Source organism: Oncorhynchus nerka, linkage group LG15, assembly GCF_034236695.1.
Source record: "Oncorhynchus nerka isolate Pitt River linkage group LG15, Oner_Uvic_2.0, whole genome shotgun sequence".
Lineage (NCBI taxonomy): Eukaryota > Metazoa > Chordata > Actinopteri > Salmoniformes > Salmonidae > Oncorhynchus > Oncorhynchus nerka.
This window is the reverse complement of record NC_088410.1, coordinates 25386668-25409059: the sequence shown is the minus strand read 5'-3', so window position 1 is coordinate 25409059 and position 22392 is coordinate 25386668. Positions and strand designations below refer to the sequence as shown.

The 22392-nt window shown below is 44.6% G+C and overlaps 1 protein-coding gene across 2 annotated transcripts in view; it reads right to left on the bottom strand.

Annotated features, from left to right (window-relative positions):
* mxi1 (max interactor 1, dimerization protein) overlaps positions 1 to 22075 on the bottom strand; it is a 41922-nt gene extending 19847 nt beyond the window's left edge. Inside the window, exons 1-3 of one of the 2 annotated variants that reach the window (XM_065001354.1) lie at positions 21723 to 22075; positions 18960 to 19065; positions 13908 to 13937 (exon numbers count right to left, since the gene is read on the bottom strand). In XM_065001354.1, coding sequence (XP_064857426.1) covers positions 13908 to 13937; positions 18960 to 19065; positions 21723 to 21957 — 371 coding nt within the window. In that variant the 5' untranslated portion in view covers positions 21958 to 22075. Of the gene's footprint in view, positions 1 to 13907; positions 13938 to 18959; positions 19066 to 19433; positions 19928 to 21722 lie in introns of those variants that run through there. The other variant, XM_065001355.1, reaches the window with a different exon arrangement.
* Between the last annotated feature and the right edge of the window lie 317 nt (positions 22076 to 22392).

Here is a 22392-nt window from a genome sequence, read left to right as displayed (position 1 = left end):
ACCTTTTCAAATGCTATATTTAAGCAATGCTAATACGCAATGAGGTGTGTTATATGGCCAATATACCACGGCTAAGGGCTGTCCTTATCCACGATGCAACACGGACACAGCCCATAGCAGTGGTATACTGGTCATATACCACAAACCCCCGAGGTGCCTTATTGCTATTATAAACTGGTTACCAACGTAATTAGAGCAGTAAAAATACATGTTTTGTCAAACCTGTGGTATACGGTCTGATATATCCTGGCTGTCAGCCAATCAGCAGTCAGTGCTCGAACCACCCAGTTTATAAAATGTTTTATTTGTAGCAAACACATGGTTTTCTAAATGGAACTGAATGTCCTAAAGAACCATACTGAAATGATCATCAAAGAGCAAAATAAACATGTTATGATCTATTTGAATCAATTCATTACTTAGCGATTCCCTATTTGATTCCTTAGTAAAAGGCTACTTATTCTATGCCAATGACAGACCATACAGCTGATCGACACAGAGCCACCTTCCCATAGGACAATAGGAAGTGTCACTGTCCCCCCTCAAAGCAAATTGGATGTAAATCCGAGCGACAGCTAAGACGTGAATGTAAATAAAGAAATACATTGATATTCCTGGCCAGCGGTGGACTGTAATATCTTGCCCAGTGGTGAGTGGTGACATCGTGATCTCACACACACACACACACACACGCACACGCACTACTCTCTCCGACGAATATAGGCCTGTCCTGCCAATGGCTTCTTTACACTAAAGGACTGGAGGACACTTTACTGTTATCTATTATAAAACATAGACAGATGGGAGAGAGGGATGGATGTAGGGAGAGAGAAGGGGGGGGCATACAATAAGTAGTGGGGGAGGGAGAGATGGGGGGAGGGAGAGGTGGGGAGAAACAGAGAGAGAGAGAGAGGGACAGAGACAGAGAGAGAGGGGGAGAGACCGTCATTAAAGATCTAACTCGTCCGTCTCTGTGTAATCTGCCCAGAAACTAGCATCTGAAGCCTACAGAAATGTATGGAACGTTGCGTCGTTAGCTGGGCTACTAAAGACAGAGTGCTCCAGCTCTTCGCGGTCGAGATAACATAGACAACATCCTTGTATAGTGAAAACCCTCATTAAGCCAATAGGACAAAAGACAACAAACACAAGGACATGAAGCCTGTCTAGCTGACTAGTGACAGAAAGAAACGATCTGGGACTCTTAGACTGGTACATAGTAAATGAGAGAAAGAGAGAGATCCCTCCTTCGCTGTCTTCTGAGTCGGGGACGTCCTGTGAGGACAATCGTCATTTTGAGTTCTTCACTGACAGGCAATTGTTATATATGCAACAAATAGCACTGAAGAATGAAAGGAATGTGGAATGTGTTCACTGTAGAAGTGTGTAACAGCCTACTGCACTCACTGGGGATCTGAGAGGCTGATTAGTAAGTCTCGGGAGTCGGAATTCCCTCTCGGAATTAAGTTGGATGATGACCCAAATTCCATGTCGGAATGACAGAGAAACATTGGGAATATAGCTATTCTGTGGAGGTGGTATTTATCACTTTGAGTGTGTGGGTATGGTGGTATTCAGTGTGTGTGTGTGTGTCTCTCTCTCTCTCTTGGCTATCAATCATTCCCTTTTTAGACTTCTTCATTCCTTTGAGATTTGATTGGCTGGTCGAGAGCAGCACATCCTGCGGATCCGTCCCGACAACCACTGGGTTGTTTAGTCTGGAGCCACAGTGGAACTGCGTTCAAAACCACTGGGTTGTTTAGTCTGGAGCCACAGTGGAACTGCGTTCAAAACCACTGGGTTGTTTAGTCTGGAGCCACAGTGGAACTGCGTTCAAAACCACTGGGTTGTTTAGTCTGGAGCCACAGTGGAACTGCGTTCAAAACCACTGGGTTGTTTAGTCTGGAGCCACAGTGGAACTGCGTTCAAAACCACTGGGTTGTTTAGTCTGGAGCCACAGTGGAACTGCGTTCAAAACCACTGGGTTGTTTAGTCTGGAGCCACAGTGGAACTGCGTTCAAAACCACTGGGTTGTTTAGTCTGGAGCCACAGTGGAACTGCGTTCAAAACCACTGGGTTGTTTAGTCTGGAGCCACAGTGGAACTGCGTTCAAAACCACTGGGTTGTTTAGTCTGGAGCCACAGTGGAACTGCGTTCAAAACCACTGGGATGAATCAACACGGGACACCTGGAATATCCGGGAACCCGCACCACATCACTCACTCGCACAGCAGAGGGTTGGTTGGTAAATAAATCCAATTGTAGGATAATTGTCGGGCAGATATAGTCTGTTCCACCTCACGTCATGCCTGCTCACTGAACCCATGGCAACCACAGAGAGGAATCTGCAATGACGCATGGCAACCGAGCAACACGGAGAGGGAGGGATGAGAAGGAAACATCACGAGAGAAGAGAGAGGGTGGAATGTAAGGATAGAGAGCTGGTGTACAGTAAAAACTAAAAACCAAGTGAGTGAAAGAGAAAGAGAGAGATACTTGTTTATTGTCTATGTCACTTGCTTTGGCCTTCTGCATTGAGAGAGAGAGAGAGAGTTATAAATAGTCAGAGTGGGGGATGACTAGAGGTAGAGGAGGGGGTTCTGCAGGCTATGCCAGCTGTGCAGTGCCCAGGAGGTTATAGCAGGCAGGGCCCCAGTGAGACTGGGAATAAGGGGCTGGAGCTGAAGCCCATCACTAACACACATGGATTAGTTCACACGTGCCTAATATCACTCTGCTCTGTAGCTTTTAATCTGGTCCACTGGAGAGAGGGATGGAGGGGTGGAGAGAGGGGAGGGACGGGAGAGCGAGAGAGAGCAGACCCATGTGATTCTGGCGTCCACAAACCCTCTACTACTCAAAACAAGAAGTGTGGCATTCCCTCCTCAATCTCTATCTCCACGGTGACCCGTATCCCTTCATTTATCGTTCCCTGCTTCCCCTTCTTCCATCCATTCATCTCTTTCTCTTCTCTATCACTCCCCATCCATCCCTCCCTCTCGTCCCATGCCTCCCTATCTTCCCATGCCTCCATCCCCCCCTTCTATAGTGACCTGAGGTCAGAGGAGCTTTAGATTAAACTCCAATACCCAGAAGGCTTTACTGTCCTAAAACACCGCTTTGGGCTGAAACAGATAAAACCAAGGGAGATCCCTCCGACATCCAACCAACCAGATGTTGGCTTCTGGGGCACAACTGTCCTTCTGCTATCCCTGCTATCCTCTCTCATCTCACGCTGCTCTGGTTTATGATAATACTGTACACACACACACACACACAGCTGTCTCTCCACCCCCGCCTCAAAGCCTAAACGCATATCCACTTAACCCTGCCTTGTAACAGAGTCTAGATACAGTAGTTCACCAACCCAGGACCCTATAAGCTCTGTCCCTGTTCCGGACCACTAACTGTAAACAATGACACTCCGCCGCCCACGCAAACCAACCAGGAAGGATATGATGGCGTCAGAAGATACCGCATTTTGATTGGAGGGCAACAATCCTTAAAAATCCATGATTGGTGGAAACGGAGCAGTTTCCCCTCTAGCTGTCTAAATATAGACCCCAGACAGATTTATTGAGGTGGTTCATTTCCAACAGGCTTCTAGTTCTTCCTTTAACGTTGGATGATTTGGTTAGCTGGAATGCTAACTGACTGACACGCTTCTCTAGGGTGCGTCCCAAATAGCACCCGATTCCCTATGCGGTGCACTACTTTTGACCAAGGCTCATAGGTAATAGGGTGCCAGTTGGGACACACATCTAGACTAGCAGCAGCAGCAGTAGCGGAGAGGACGGAACATTAGTGCATTCCGTCCTGGAACACTCCAACTAAACAGCCCCTTGGGATGTGGGTTTGGATTGTCAAGAAGCGTGACCCACGATCGTTATGGAGTGCTTGTTAAAATGCCACCACATAAGGTATTAGTTGTGGTAAAAGGCGAAAGAGGGAGAGATTTGATTGAAAGCACTGTCGGTGTCAATTTGTGTCATTTGAAAGCTTTTTACAGACTTATCAGGGAGATATTCCAAAAACAATCAACACACGTTTCTATTTCTATCCTTCTAAACAAACATCAATGTGTAATCCCGAAACAAACTGGCCCTCCCGTATCCTGCACATCTTGGAATGCTGTACGTGCTAATGCAAATATCCTGTATAAACACAAACATCCCCTGTGTAAGGGCACAACAAGGAGGTGAAAAGATATCCGGAGTCAAAGGTCAGGTAAGAAAGGACGAGTGTCCGGCACCTAATCCAGCTGGAGGGTGTGTGTGTGTGTGTTCACTAAACCAGCGTGATCTTGCAGAGCGACTCAGCAGAGGGAGAATGTAGGGCAGTCAGAAAGACGTGCGTAATGAGGATGACCTAGAGATTCTCCTGTGTCTCCTCCACGGAGTGTGTGTGTGTGCAATGAGCTGATGTAGGACTGTGTGTACACAGTACATCTAGGTTTGTGTATGTGAGTGGATAAGTGCACGTGATTGGCTAAATATGTCATTCAGAGTCAGGCCCTTCGTGAGACAGGTGTTCTCTGTCTCTATTCACCCTGCACACTCTCACAGCCAGATCAGCTAATGCTACACTATGCTAACCGCTAACTAACTCCTATAACAGAATATAACTTTGCTAGCTTTGCTAATGCTAACGGCTAGAAATGCCTATTGAACTCTTTTACCAAACACGGAAGTTAGCGGTTAGCATAGCCTCGCCTAGCGTAGCGGCTCTGGCTGACCAGAGGGGAAAGTGCTCCAGCCCCCAGCACGTGCTCCACCCTGACTCTGCTGTGCTCCACCCTGACTCTGCTGTGCTCCACCCTGACTCTGCTGTGCTCCACCCTGGCTCTGCTGTGCTCCACCCTGACTCTGCTGTGCTCCACCCTGACTCTGCTGTGCTCCACCCTGCTCTGTGCTCCACCCTGACTCTGCTGTGCTCCACCCTGACTCTGCTGTGCTCCACCCTGACTCTGCTGTGCTCCACCCTGGCTCTGCTGTGCTCCACCCTGGCTCTGCTGTGCTCCACCCTGGCTCTGCTGTGCTCCACCCTGGCTCTGCTGTGCTCCACCCTGACTCTGCTGTGCTCCACCCTGACTCTGCTGTGCTCCACCCTGACTCTGCTGTGCTCCACCCTGACTCTGACTCTGCTGTGCTCCACCCTGACTCTGCTGTGCTCCACCCTGACTCTGCTGTGCTCCACTCTGACTCTGCTGTGCTCCACCCTGACTCTGCTGTGCTCCACTCTGACTCTGCTGTGCTCCACCCTGACTCTGCTGTGCTCCACCCTGACTCTGCTGTGCTCCACCCTGACTCTGCTGTGCTCCACTCTGACTCTGCTGTGCTCCACTCTGACTCTGCTGTGCTCCACTCTGACTCTGCTGTGCTCCACTCTGACTCTGCTGTGCTCGCCAGACCAAAGATCAAGTCCCTTAAGCTGCTTTTCTGAGCCAAGAAAAGCTTACAAGGCATCAAGTTGGTTGACTAGGAACAAATAGGTCCCAAATCGCATGCTATTCCCTATTTAGTGCACTGCTTTTGACCAGAGCCGATAGGTTAGTGCCCTATATAGGGAATATGTTGCAATTTGGGATGAAGCCCAACTAGGGTCAGTTTGGGCCTGGCTGCAAGGCCTGACAACAGGGAGGGTGGGTATTGTTGTTGCTATGGTCGGAGGAGAATTGGGGCAAACTATGCTCTCACACGCCATGAAGGATGTAGGCCTAAAGTACTAAAGCCTGGGCCAAAAGACAAAAACAGCTGTCAATCTGAAGTCACGACTTTGGTATTGTGTCTCATTGTCTTATTGTGTTCCCCTAAAGTCATTCTGAATACTCCGCTGAGAGAAGACATGATCTTCTGAACTTATGTTCAATTGAATGCAACAGATAAGGGATAATCAATGAGGGGCAATGCGTCCAATGGAAAATAATGAACGACGTGGAAGGTGTGTTCCATTACGCGCCGGCGGAGTGAAACTGACCGTCCACGGAGTGGAACTGACCGTCCACGGCGTGAAACTGACCGTCCACGGAGTGGAACTGACCGTCCACGGCGTGAAACTGACCGTCCACGGAGTGGAACTGACCGTCCACGGCGTGAAACTGACCGTCCGCGGAGTGAAACTGACCATCCACGGAGGGAAACTGACCGTCCACGGAGTGGAACTGACCGTCCACGGAGTGAAACTGACCATCCACGGAGGGAAACTGACCGTCCACGGAGTGGAACTGAACGTCCACGGAGTGAAACTGACCGTCCACGGAGTGAAACTGACCGTCCATGAGAGTGAAACTGACCGAGTGGAAACTGACCCGTCCACGGAGTGAAACTGACCGTCCACTGAAACTGACCGTCCACGGAGTGAAACTGACCGTCCACGGAGTGAAACGACCGTGAAACTGACCGTCCACGGAGTGAAACTGACCGTCCACGGAGGAAACTGAAACTGACCGCCCACGGAGTGAAACTGACCATCCACGGCGTGTGAACTGACCGCCCACGGAGTGGAACTGACCGTCCACGGAGTGAAACTGACCGCCCACGGAGTGAAACTGACCGTCCACGGAGTGAAACTGACCGTCCACGGAGTGAAACTGAACGTCCACGGAGTGAAACTGAACGTCCACGGAGTGAAACTGACCGTCCACGGAGTGAAACTGACCGTCCACGGAGTGAAACTGACCGTCCACGGAGTGAAACGGACCGTCCACGGAGTGAAACTGACCGTCCACGGAGTGAAACTGAACGTCCACGGAGTGAAACTGAACGTCCACGGCGTGAAACTGAACGTCCATGGAGTTGCATTCTTTTCCAGAGGACGCACAGAATCCAGACTTGACTACCTCTTTTATACCATGGCTATAATTTAACACATTTGCAGCTACAAATGTGTTCATTTGTATTTGTATATAGAAATGTGTTTAACCTCCACTGAAGTAGCTTAGTTAACTAGATAGCTACAGTAGTTGCCTTGGTAACCAAACAAATAAGACTTGGTAATTACACTAACCAAACCATCAGTCCTAGCTTGCTATTACGAAAATCGAATTCAACATTGCCAATAATGTTTTCAATATGACTTTTGCTTTTAAAAGCAGCTCAAACATAGAACATGTAAGAATGAACTAAAGCCATTACATACCACCATGCTGATATACTGTGTGTTATAGGGGAATAATACACACTCTTGAATGCCCTTCAAGCCAATCAGAAACGAGTATTCAACAATGCCATGGCACAGTTTTATATTAGAAGCTTCATCAGCATTGTTCAGAACATCACATACATGCTATCCAATATATAACACGAGCAGACACAAAGAAATGCAGATACAAAGAAATGTTTTGAGTGACAACAGAAGCAGCCGTCATTCTGTCCCACACCATTCCAAAGTCCCCTGGTAATGAGCCATGGCCATTCTCATCAGACTGTGGGCCAGCCAAAACAAACACCAGGCAGTAGGGATGTAACAAGTCACCGATACGCATCGTTCCCCATTCAAATGATTAAGATAAGACTGATTCAAATGATTAAGATAAGACTGTAGACGATTCAGAACCGATTCAAATGTAGTATTCATCGGTCAGAAAATGTATTCAAACGTAACGAATCGCCGGTTCTCTACAATGTTCTGCTCATATTAGTTTTTACCTTCTGAAAATAACTCGCATATTTTGTGACAACTGATGCGTCCTCTCCTTCAGTGTCAAACTGAGCCTGTTACTGTGTTGACAGTCATTGACCTACAAGTTATTTTTCGTGCAGAACGACCAAGCCTAGTCAAACTGCTCACTGTGTCCAGCTTGGAGTGCTGACCAGCGCCAGGAAGGCAGCTGATCTTGCGCAAACACTAGGCTTTATTAGTTGCGTGACAACCTGTGGAATTTGCTCGGTTATTGTTATCTATGCACTGTTGAAAGTTCTGTTTAACCAGAATAGAAGCAAGTTACCGGAGACACAACTCTTATCTGCAGAAGGAGAAAAGAAGCTCACTTAAAAACATCCAAGCGGTAAAAACCATTGGATTTGGAGATTTGACATTACTGGCTCAAACACAGTGACGGTACAAAAAACACATTACCTCCCTAATCTGATAGTGGGGTGGTAGACGCCTAGTCTCCCTTATGGTTCAGATCAGAGGCCTACATAGTATACACCATAGACATACATCATTTAGACGCCTAGTCTCCTTTATGGTTCAGATCAGACACATACACACACACACATCATTTACCCCTAATCTGATAGTGGGGTGGTAGACGCCTAGTCTCCTTTATGGTTCAGATCAGAGGCCTACACATAGACATACACACATACCTCCCTAACATACATCATTTACACACACACATAGAATACATCATTTACCACCCTAATCTGATAGTGGGGTGGTAGACGCCTAGTCTCCTTTATGGTTCAGATCAGAGGCCTACATAGTATACACCATTTAGACATACATCATTTACACAAAAAAACACATTACCTCCCTAATCTGATAGTGGGGTGGTAGACGCCTCTCCCTTATGGTCAGATCAGAGGCTTATGGTTCAGATCAAAAAACACATTAGGCCTAATCTGATACATAGTATGGTTCAGATCAGAGGCATAGACATACATCATTTACACACACACATACAAAAAACACATTACCTCCCTAATCTGATAGTGGGGTGGTAGACGCCTAGTCTCCTTATGGTTCAGATCAGAGGCCTACATAGTATACACACATTACCTCCCTAATCTGACATACATAATTTACACACACACACACACACACATTACCTCCCTAATCTGATAGTGGGGTGGTAGACGCCTAGTCTCCCTTATGGTTCAGATCAGAGGCCTACATAGTATACACCATAGACATACATCATTTACACACACACACACACACATTACCTCCCTAATCTGATAGTGGGGTGGTAGACGCCTAGTCTCCCTTATGGTTCAGATCAGAGGCCTACATAGTATACACACACACACACACATTACCCCCTAATCTGATAGTGGGGTGGTAGACGCCTAGTCTCCCTTATGGTTCAGATCAGAGGCCTACATAGTATACACCATAGACATACATCATTTACACACACACACACACACACACACACACACACAGCTCAGAGAGGCTCAGCTTATGGGCTCCATCAGCAGCAGATTTGAATTTAGAATGGAAAATGTTGGTGTATCGTATCGTTCTCTCATCAATCCCAATCGCAACAAATTGTTTCAAACCAAAACATATAATTCCTGTATCTGAGCCGATGTATCTAGATACGTATCGATTCACTTTGAAAGGGAACGATGCACATCCTTACCAGACAGGATGCCACCAAAGGGCGGGCAGGCAGACAGACAGACAGATGCAATGGGGAAAAGAGGAGTGCAAAGGGACAACCCTGAACTCCTATGGCAGCCCTGACCACTTCAAGAATCAATGGGTAATTGTAATTGTAATTGTAATTGGGTAGTGGGTAATTGGGTAGTGGGTAATTGAAATGGCAATTGAACTGCAGTAAATATTGCAGATTGTACCCTTAATATACCACAGACATCTGTTTGCTGAAAGGTGTTTAAGAGAGAGTCTGTTTGCACAACCCGTTGTCATAAAGCGTAGAGGGTAAAAACTAAATATCATTTCATCAGCGCCACCCAACCACCAGCACCAATATCATTTAGGGAGTTTTTATTATTGTCTGGTGTATTATTGGCCGAATACACAATATGAAATGAATAGGGAGGGGTGAGAGAGACGGCATCCCTAGATTTATGTCCCAGAGTAAAAGCCTGGCCCTCTTGATTACCCATAAACAGAGACATCATAAAACAACATGGCCAGTTGAACACACAGCTGGTTCAATAGGGACGACTGTCATTGAATCCCTCGCTAGCAGCATGTATACCGTACATACAATACTTAGCCTAGCATCACGCATAGCAAACAAGCTAATGGTAGGGTTTAGTTAGTAGAATACTACGTGGTGCATTAGGGGCTAGGCTGTTTGGTAAGCAAAATGCTGGTAAGCAAAACTGACATACTACTCTAGCAAGGAAGCACCCCACAAAGAAACAATCGAATGGTATAATTAGGCAATTAGGCCTGAGGCGGTGTGGTATATGGACAATACAGCCCTTAGCCGTGGCACCCCTGAGGTGCCTTATTGCTACTATAAACTGGTTACCAATGTAATTAGAACAGTAAAAATTAAGGTTTTGTCATACGGTCTGATATACAGTTGGAGTCGGAAGTTTACATACGTATTAGCCAAATACATTTATACTCAGTTTTTCACAATTCCTGACATTTAATCCAAGTAAAAATTCCCTGTCTTAAGTCAGTTAGGATCACCACTTTATTTTAAGAATGTGAAATGTCAGAATAGTAGAGAGAATTATTTATTTCAGCTTCTATTTCTTTCATCACATTCCCGGTGGGTCAGAAGTTTACATACACTCAATTAGTATTTGGTAGCATTGCCTTTAAATTGTTTAACTTCGGTCAAATGTTTTGGGTAGCCTTCCACAAGCTTCCCACAATAAGTTGGGTGAATTTTGGCCCATTCCTCCTGACAGAGCTGGTGTAACTGAGTCAGGTTTGTAGGCCTCCTTGCTCGCACACGCTTTTTCAGTTCTGCCCACAAATGGTCTATAGGATTGAGGTCAGGGCTTTGTGATGGCCACTCCAATACCTTGACTTTGCTGTCCTTAAGCCATTTGCCACAACTTTGGAAGTATGCTTGGGGTCATTGTCCATTTGGAAGACCCATTTGCGACCAAGCTTTAACTTCCTGACTGATGTCTTGAGATGTTGCTTCAATATATCCACATAATTGTGTTCTCTCATGATGCTATATATTTTGTGAAGTGCTCCAGTCCCTCCTGCAGCAAAGCACCCCCAAAACATGATGCTGCCACCCCCGTGCTTCACGGTTGGGATGGTGTTCTTCGGCTTGCAAGCCACCCCCTTTTTCCTCCAAACATAACAATGGTCATTATGGCCAAACAGTTCTATTTTTGTTTCATCAGACCAGAGGACATTTCTCCAAAAAGTACGATCTTTGTCCCCATGTGCAGTTGCAAACCATAGTCTGGCTTTTTTATGGAGGTTTTGGAGCAGTGGCTTCTTCCTTGCTGAGCAGCCTTTCAGGTTATGTCCATATAGGACTTGTTTTACTGTGGATATAGATACTTTTGGACCTGTTTCCTCCAGCATCTTCACAAGGTCCTTTGCTGTTGTTCTGGGATTGATTTGCACTTTTCACACCAAAGTACGTTCATCTCTAGGAGACAGAACGCGTCTCCTTCCTGAGCGGTATGCCGGCTGCGTGTTCCCAGGGTGTTTATACTTGCGTACTATTGTTTGTAGAGATTAACTTGTGTCATGCTCAAAGTAGATGTCCTAATCGACTTGCCAAAACTATAGTTTGTTAAACAAGAAATTTGTTGAGTTGTTGAAAAACGAGTTTAAATAACTCCAACCTAAGTGTATGTAAACTTCCGACTTCAAATGTACCTCGACTTTCAGCCAATCAGTACTCAGGGCTCAAACCACCCAGTTTATAATTTGTCTTAGGTACTATTTGTTTTGTGTAATGTTAACTGATGTTTTGGGAAGCACCCAGCATACCCTAACAAACAAGCTAAACCAACCAGTTTAAACTCTGGCTCTAATGCAGTAGTCTATAATTTCACGTCTGCATGTATGAGCGAAACTGGTTTATAAGAGGCAGCTAAATAATCAAAGAAGGTGAAACCGAGGCGTTATCTAGTCTGGTGGCGGTGGAGGCTGTTGCTACAGTATGTGAGCATCTGGAATGTGGTTTCTGGGTTTCAGGTCCCTTTCATCTCCTACCCTGTCATCTCTGTCTGCCGCACGGCTCTGTCACTACAGGGTTATCACCTCACGGACCTGCTGCGGGAGCAAGAAGAATGGAATGGAACTAGTCTGTTTGATAAACTTGACTAAATGGAACTGGTGAGTGTTCCATGCCAGAATCCAGAGTGCAGTGCGGCTGGCTTGGACAATTCACTGCCAAACGGGCTTGTTAGGCCCGTGACATATAAAGTACGTTATTTGCGTACAGCATGCAAATATAGGGATTAGAAGTTATATTCAGAGTTTTTCATGTTTTTTCTTAAAGGGACGGTTTACGATTGCTCCATGAATTAAACTAATTTCTCTCATTTAATATTGATTTGTTTTAGGCTTAATCTACCCTGCAACAACACCACTCGCTGTGGCCTAGGTCTGAATGTCATGTGGTGGGTTAAAGACCTTGTCAACAGCAACTAGCAGGTGCACTTGGCTGCTACAGTGCTGTTTTAGCATACTGCACTGAGCAGGGGATGTTCCAAACCAGCTAGGCAAGCACATCACTTAGTTACACCGGTAAAAGCCTACAGATGTAGGAGCTTAATTTGATCACCCTGTCGTAGGAGATCTTCACTTTTATTTTTTTTATTTTTTTATTTTACTTGTAGTGTATTTGAGGTTTAAAAAGGCTTCTGAAGTTTGTTATTTCCACTTTGACATTTCAGACTTAATTTCCCTTACAAAAACATCCATGAATTATAATCCACATATTCATTCACATTTTCAGTTGCTGCAGGATTATTTGCCTGCTGTAGCGAACTGGCTCAAATGAAGATCCTACATCTGTACGTCTCCTCATCACTTATCTCGGCCACAACCCACACAGAGCCACACGCTGCATCAGCACTGACGATGCAAAGCCATGTGGGCACTATCTGCCAGAACCAGTCTCTGTGGCAGGATGGTAGGATGGCATGGTATCACAAGAACACAGGACAGTCATGAGATGATATGACATCATAACCATGTCTGTTTAACTAGTTAGTTGGTCATCCAACACATCTCCTCTCCCAATGTCCCTGTCATTTAGAAAAGTCACTAAATAAATAAGGAGGTGGTATGTAATTAAACTGATTGCTTGTGGCTACATGATGTTTTTACTAGAAATCCTCCGCAGGCTCGTATTATTGATGGTTTCCAGGGGAACCCTTCCAGACCTTCCTCTCCTGTCAGGCGATTGATGAAGCCTAAACACTCCAAAGTGGGCGTCTAAACTCCACATCTGATAAGGGCTTCTAAGGATCCACTGTGTTCTGTCTGTACAAAGCAACCATGAAACCCCGGGTGTGTCTGAAATGGCACCCTATTTACTAAGCAGTGCACTATTTTTGACAAGGGACTAAATTGTACCATATTCCCTATATAGTGCCCTATGGGGCCGGATGAAAAGTATTACACTTTATAGGGAATAGGGTGCCATTTGAGACGCTGCAAATGCCTCTGGTTTCAGGCCCAGTCTGCTGTGCTTGCACCCTACCCTGCCTAGCTGTAACTGTGTAACTCAAAGCCCTTAGCAATGGCCCCATTGCATAACCCAATGTACTGTAGAGTAGTGAACCCAATGTACTGTACAGTGGAGACTCAACATAGAGAGAGGAGGGAGAGAAGAGAGAGGACAGAGAGAGAGAGGGGGGGGGGCAGAGAGAGAGAGAGAGAGAGAAAGAGGGGGCAGAGAGAGAGAGAGGAGGGAAGGGGGGCAGAAAGAGAGAGAGGGCAGAGAGATTGAGAGAGAGAAAGGGCAGAGATAGAGACAACACAGAGAGAGAGAAAGGGAGAAAGAGAGGGCAGATAGAGAGAGGCGGAGTATAGGAGAGAGGAAGGGAATGTCCTTAGATTAAGAGGAACTAGGTCAAATCTTACTGTTGGTTTTAATAACCTGTTGCTGGGTAAAGTTGCCTGGTGGAAAGCTCCAAACTGGCAAGCTAAGAGCAAGTGCTTTTTCAGTGCAATTTGAGGAGCTAGTTGGACTTTTGAGTATAGATTTGGACAAGTTGACTTTTTGTTTTAAGTCTAATAAGTATGAAAATGAAAGACCAACTCACCTGTTCTTCTCCAACTCATTATGTGTAGACCTGCAAACAGAAAAACAAGAAAGGAACTTGTTAACCAAGGAACCAACACATCGCAAAGACCTGTGACATTTCAACACATCCAATAATTAAACAAGCTTCAATTCAAAAGTCAATAGGCCTGTCTATTTTAACAAACAGCCACGGATTCAGTTGAGGACGACAGTGTATTGGTGGCATACTGCACTTACTTTGACTTGGTCTGATTAAAATGAATTGGACTGATCAATTAATCCCAATTGAGAAGTACTGTACAAACCAACAACACACACACACGGGCCAGCTGGACTGTGATGTACCATCCCAAGACCGAGTCAGTGTGCACTATGAACTGTGCGTTGTGGTCGATACGCCCGACCAGGCTTCAGTCCCATACTGATACGGGCCTGTATCGTCACACCCTTCAACCTCCTCTTCCTCCAACAGTGCATAGCCCATGTAGCCCCATGTATATGGCTGTCTGAGTGTGGCGTGTGTGTGTGTGAGTCCAGGCCTCAGACTCAGTGCTGTGTTAATAATGCAAAGTGATTCAGCTGGTCCCCTAAGAGCCTCTTTGTATGGCAACACATTGAAGATAATCAGGCCCTCCTGCTTTGGCCTAAATGGCCTGCCTGCCCGCCCAGTGTGTGTGTGTGTATGAGAGTGTGTGTGTCTTTTTAAACAAACTCCTCCTCAGCTCCTCAACCCACTCGCCGCAGGGAGGAACCATTTATTGGTTCCCAGGTCATATAGGCACTTCTCTTTATTGGAGGGGGACTATTACAGTCACAACATTTTCACACACAAACAAATGGCCTCTGCCTGCAGTGGCTGACCTGATTGGATAGCTGACTGTCCTGCTACAGGGAACAAGGGACGAGCGCGGAAGAGAGGAAGGAGAAAGACAGAGTGGGAGGAAAAAAGACGCTGCCAGGTTACAAGGGATTCTGGGAGTTGGCGCCTCTTCAGAGCGACTCCAAATCCTTTTTTTTAATGTTTAATTATTGATGTAAATAAAAAAGACCATATGTCTCCATTAGAATACATTACCACTGCTGCTGCTCGTGTGCTTATTGTGTATGCAAGACTGGGTTAACAACTGAACTGTGACAGTCATTTCTCATTACCAGGGTCTCAGGACCAGGGAAGCCCGTCTCTGCTAAGCTTGCCATCATTGCCGAGCAAGACCAAAGATGCAACCAATTTCCTGTGCTAACTTTAAATAATTATGTAGAAAAACGTCATCCTCAACCCAAAACATTTAGCATCTCTGTGGTATAAATAAACAGCAGTGCTGGGCTCTGCGTGTTAGGCAACACACACACTCATGGACACACAACATACACCCACCACACACACAAGCGTATCTTGATGAATCCAAAACGTTTTTTATTTATAGAGCCTATAGTCCACCAGCCAGCCAGGAGCCAGACTCCATGTATTTGTGTAAATACCACAACATTTACAGCTCAGCTCATAAACTGTACAAAGCTGTCTCGTATACAACGTTAAAACTTTATGCCCCTGACAGTTTATTTCTCCCCTGTAAAGAAAACGATGGAGAGCTATTAAAGGGATGCAGACAAATTGTGTCTGCTGCTATTGAGTTGTTCTAATGGCGGCTGACGACCAACAGTCTGAACCAGTGACATCCCCAGCCCGCCACGCACCAACGGAGGGTCCACCAGACATGACCTAGATCAATACACAACACAGTATCATTTCCATGATGGCGAGCGTCAGACTCCTCTTCCACTGTTGCTGTTAGCCCAGGCTACTGTTGGCCAACAGAAAACAAAACAGCACCATGAAAACAACTGTGCACAGTGTGCTGTTGTGGCATTTTGCATCACTGGTCAAGATTATTTAGAAATTTGACTATCCGGATACCCCCCCCCCAAAAGAAATTTGACTATCCGGATATCCCCCAAAAGAAATTTGACTATCCGGATATCCCCCCAAAAGAAATTTGACTATCCGGATACCCCCAAAAGAAATTTGACTATCCGGATACCCCCCAAAAGAAATTTGACTATCCGGATACCCCCAAAAGAAATGTGACTATCCGGATACCCCCAAAAGAAATGTGACTATCCGGATACCCCCCAAAAAGAAATTGACTATCCGGATACCCCCAAAAGAAATTTGACTATCCGGATACCCCCCCCAAAAGAAATTTGACTATCCGGATACCCCCCAAAAGAAATTTGACTATCCGGATACCCCCAAAAGAAATTTGACTATCCGGATACCCCCAAAAGAAATTTGACTATCCGGATACCCCCCCCAAAAGAAATTTGACTATCCGGATACCCCCAAAAGAAATGTGACTATCCGGATACCCCCCCCAAAAGAAATTTGACTATCCGGATACCCCCAAAAGAAATTTGACTATCCGGATACCCCCAAAAGAAATTTGTGATATGTATTTGAATAGTGAAATCATTTTGAGCTAACTCTAAAACTACTTGAAACATTTCAAACACTATTTGAACCCTGGTTCAGGCTTTGTAGTGTTTGGGCAAAAACCAAAACGTGCACCCTTTGGGGTCCCGAGGACCGAGTTCGGGAAACGCTGCACTAGCCTACACAGTAGACAATAGTGTATAATCACCCTCTACAGTAGGTTACAGGACACATCAAATCAGCTATCAGAGAGCGATCAGAATGTCTGTAGCTATAGCTCAACAGATACGGATGACTTGAATGGAGGAATGGAGGATCCCTGCAAGATGAGATAAACATGTTCCTGCTGTATAGGGCGAAAGAGGGACAGAGAGAGTGAGATAAGCCCATCACCTATAAGCCTCAACATGCTACAAATGAGGAGGCCTTACCTGGCCACACACACACCGGAGCCAATCTGATCACTATCGTTGCCATGCATAACTAGGCGACACTATAGCTGTGAGTCAAATGTTGGTTCCTGTTTTTCATTCCTCTCACGTTTAAGATGAAAAAGGCTCTCAGTCTCTCAGTAGGATTGAATCATGGCTGGCTGTCCATGATGGATGTATAAGATGGATGTATAAGTAGAGGACAATAGTCTGTCCATGTTCTTAACCCGAAAACACCACCTTACGCTATTATAGTCTATACAGCCTCTAGTCTTCAATGCATTTTCCTCTGAAAGAGCATTACGTGCAGTAGTATCAATCTCGTCTAAGGCTCTTTGTAGAATGTCATTTCTCAAATAGATTGGCTATTGAAGTGCAGGCTAACGTTTATACATTAGATTAAACTGCATAGACATTTAAGTTATAATCAGAATACACATATAAATGGGGGGGGGTCATAAAGCCACATCGACATTCTTTTAAAAGGTTCTATGTATTCACCTTGCTCGTGCCTGCATACAACACCAACCTGGCTACATACAACACCAACCTGGCTACATATAACACCAGCCTGCCTACATATAACACCAACCTGGCTACATACAACACCAGCCTGCATGCATATAACACCAACCTGGCTGCATACAACACCAGCCTGCCTACATATAACACCAACCTGCCTACATACAACACCAGCCTGCCTACATATAACACCAACCTGCCTACATACAACACCAGCCTGCCTACATACAACACCAGCCTGCCTGCATACAACACCAGCCTGCATGCATACAACACCAGCCTGCCTGCATACAACACCAGCCTGCATGCATACAACACCAGCCTGCCTGCATACAACACCAGCCTGCATGCATACAACACCAGCCTGCATGCATACAACACCAGCCTGCCTGCATACAACACCAGCCTGCATGCATACAACACCAGCCTGCATGCATACAACACCAGCCTGCATGCATATAACACCAGCCAGCCTGCCTACATATAACACCAACCTGGCTACATACAACACCAGCCTGCCTGCATACAACACCAGCCTGCCTACATACAACACCAGCCTGCCTACATATAACACCAACCTGGCTACATACAACACCAGCCTGCCTACATATAACACCAACCTGGCTACATATAACACCAGCCTGCCTACATATAACACCAGCCTGCCTACATACAACACCAACCTGGCTACATATAACACCAACCTGCCTACATACAACACCAGCCTGCCTACATATAACACCAGCCTGCCTACATACAACACCAGCCTGCCTACATACAACACCAGCCTGCCTACATATAACACCAGCCTGCCTACATACAACACCAGCCTGCCTACATATAACACCAGCCTGCCTACATATAACACCAGCCTGCTTACATATAACACCAGCCTGCCTACATACAACACCAACCTGCCTACATACAACACCAGCCTGCCTACATATAACACCAGCAGCAAATAGGAGCTTTTTCCCTTTGGGGTTGGGGACAAAAGTAACCAAATATTATAGCTTGGCAAGAGTATAGCAACATATAGAATTAACTAATGTTTCAACACTGTAAAATGTTGTAAAAAACAGTTGTAAGACTGTAATAACGACTATATTATAACCAAGTATGATTTGTTTTGTACATACACTAATTTTAAACCCTGTGGTGTTCATATGTTTTTCCATCTCCATCTGCAATTTTCTCCCAGTCCCTAACCTCCATCAGTTTGACAATCAGCTGATGGATAGCAGCTCGATCTGCTAGTGCTACCCCATGCCCCAAGCAAAGAGTGCCCTAACATTCACTCTCTGTAGGCTACACGGTCTTTATTCCACGTGTATATTTTATGCTTGGACAATTTCTCTGAATATATGTTAACTCCCGCTTATAACATGCCACGATGTTCTATAAGTGAGCTTACATGCTGCGACAGAGGGCAGAAGTAGGTTAAGACACTCAAGTGGTGTTGTGGCAACCACATCTAGGCTTGTTTTACCAGCGGTTAGGCTACAACGTTGCACTGACAGTCGAGTGATGTCACATTATGGCAGCATTGTTATCGGTCATTCAGCTTATTATTGAGAAAGTCAAATGAATGACAGTTAATGTATTTGTTTAGATCAACATACATAACCAGCAAATAACACATTGGCATCGCATGCATATTGATCAACAAAAGTACCGTTTTTCTTACCTGTTATGGTTATTGTGGAACTTCTTGTTTCGAAATTTATTTTGCCTCTGGTAGTTCGTGTTCTGAATTGACGACGGAAACGTCGATGCATATCCGTGTTCACACTCTGTTGAAATAAAATTGTGGTTAGGGCGAGTTGGACCGTCCCCCACCACATGCAATATTTTGTAAACAACGGAAAAATATATAGAATGTTGGTGCTAGGTCATCTGAATATATGGGGCAACTCATGCCACCCACATATCTACCGTTAACGGAATGAATCGTTTGTTTTTCGGCGATGAGGCTTGAAAACAGCATCAACACACACACAGAACACTCACATAGCCTAGCTACATTTGTCTGTGGTGTATTTTAAAGTTGTCAAACATGACAAGCAAATGATTTAAAACGCTGAAACGACACAAATGAACCTACATAATCAAATTAAACTAATCTAACCACAAATGTGTAACGTGTTTTTATTTTGCATACCTTTCTCCCTTCTATCAAGATATTCTGCCGCTTCCAATAACCTCTGGATGTTCATCAACTGCACTGCCGTCATTCTGCTGGAGCTAGCGAACGTTAGCGAAACCTTTCTACAACTTGTCTTGATACTATTTCAAAGACAGGTACTATTGCGGTTCAAGATCCAAAATCGGAATAATTGTTCCTCGTTGAGTATAACACAAAACGTTACTTCATTAATGTCTTCGTCCTGTTAGCTATTTTGTTTGCTGGCTCTGTAATTAAATTCCCTGTCGAAAAATATCTGCCCAGTTTTATTATGCAACACGGGTAGCTAGCAGCCTAGTGATTCAGGGTTTCAGCCGTTTCAAAAATCAAAAAACGAGTGTGGCAAAGTATTCAAAGTATTCAGGAAAAACAGTTACAAATGGTATAAAATGAATAGAAACTACATCAAATGTCCACCCAAAGCCTGAAAAGTCCCTGCTGCTGCCTGTGTTCAGTCCTCCCAGTTTGTTTACCCAGCTCCACAGCTGAGGGGCGGAGACCTAGCACAAGCTGGGGGCTGGTCTCGACGCAACGCTTTATGGGATATGTAGTCTTTATTGTACTGATCAATTCAATTCAAGGGGCTTTATTGGCATGGGAAATAATATACAAAAGTGAAATAAACAATACAAATTAACAGTAAACATTACATATACAGAAGTTTCAAAACAATAAAGACATTACAAATGCCATATATATATATATATATATATATATACACAGTGTTGTAACAATGTACAAATGGTTAAAGTACACAAGATCTCTACGCTGATCTCTACACTGAATATATGACCCTTATGCTATGGCTGCTATGAAACTTTGCAAGGTGCTATGGTCCATGTACAACGTTTCATGTTATTGAAATAATTACTTTTAATTGGAAATTTAAAGGAAAGAGATCAATTATATGAATAAGCCATATTCTAATAGCCTGATACTCATATGTTATTAAGTTGTTATAAGATGTTATTAGCTGGCCTATAATGGGTTTAAAAGCAGGAATGGGTTACTGATCACTCCAGACCAAATACATCAAACATGAATATTGTCCACTGGACTGCAGGTCTGTATGCTATTCTTGATGATCATATCTCTTCTCGCATTCATTTCTGGCAAAAAAAAGACTGCAAGTCCCATGAATCAACACCAGAGTGGGGGTGTACCAGCCGACTGAAGCCAGGCCCAGCAACAAATTACATCACCGCAAAGGAGACGCTCGATTGGTGATACCTTGTGACAGGCATCTCATGCGAACTTGCACTTGACCAATCACAAAGGGATTTCGCGCCATGTGGAAAACCCGCAAGTATCAGGAAGCAACAACAATCGGGTAGGAAAAAGAGGAGATGAAAGTGTTGCACGAAAGATCTCATTATTTGTTAGATAATAAGAGAATAGTAATCCATTTTGTGTAACTTTGAAACTTAATTATTATATTACACTTTTTTGCAATAACCTGAAACATAAATAGTGTACAAAATAAAGTATTTTTTATTTAAAAAATCTACTAATGTAGGCAAAGCATCTAATCAACAAAATCATTTTGAGATTGAGATTTACAGATTGTGAAACTATTGCACAATGAACATAAATATATAGCAATACAACTGAAACCAGGTGCTCTAGGCGAGCGTCAAAATAGTGAGAAAAAGCATCCTATTTGAAATATGTGCAAACATCTAACAATAGGCCTATCTCTCCCCCCTAACAATCGAGCTGTTTAGGCTACAGCGAAGGATGCGGAGGCACTATGACGTCACCCAAAAATGAGTTGGAGGGCGCTGCGATGCTGTGGTCAGATATATCTAATCTCAAAGTAGTGGCCAATACAATGTTCTGTGCACCCACACCCCAAACCATTGTGGGGTTTAATCAATCTAGGCTTTGTCAGTGGCCTGGCCTATATGGTGAAATAGGCCTATGTGGTGAAATAGGAATTTAGGCTAAATTATGAAATTGTTACAGTGAGCAGGTGCAAAGCAAATTATGCTTTTAGGGGTAGAAAAACGTACAACCAACAAAATACATATTTCTTAATCATATCAGAAATCTAGGCTACAGGGAAAGTAATAGATAATGTATTACATTCAGAATATTAGGCTATTAATGCAGTGCAATATCAGCGCGAGTGCATAATAATGCATGAGAATAATAAGTAGATCAGTTGAATGAACTCAGCCCTTTGTTGTCTCGCGTCTGTTGACAATGAAACTCTTGTTTCCCTGAATATTACTGGGGGGAAACCGTTACACAAAATACACTTACTTCCATCCTTCCTCTCGGCGTTCTCGATAAAACTGGCTGCTTCCAGCAAAACTTGAACGTTTTTCAGAAAAGTATCAATCTGACTCAATGGAGAAGAAGCGCAGTCTCTGGAGTTGAACACGTCATTGATAGAGCATCTAGACATATCAAAATCTTGCCGATCCATAGACGTTTCGGAGTCCAAAAACACATATTCGCTCTTCAACTCTCTTTTCTGCCTATCACTTCTGGCCATTTTCGTTCACTTGGACTGCTTTGCCGGCTACTTTTCCAGGAGGAAAATAAACTGAAAGGCAGCTAGCAGTAGAGGCTCCTTTGCTTCTTGGTGGTGATAGGGCTTTTATGAATGCAGGTTACAATGCACGAAACGGTGCTCGGAGGATTGTGGCGCATGGGGCACACCGAGAGCCTGCATCTGCCTGATGAACGCCGCATGGTCCTGGCGCCGGCATCTCAAGGTATGTTCCTGCCGACGGTTGTCCCTACATCTCTTTGGCCCCCAGATTTTGTAGACTACAGACAATATTACTCCAATATTTCTTTATGATAGCAACAGAATGAAAACTATTAGAGTTGGTGGATAAGGTAAGCACTGTATGTAATACGATTATATTTTGGTGTTCCTTTTGACTCATGTAGGCTGTTTTGTTCACATCACTAAGGTAATGTG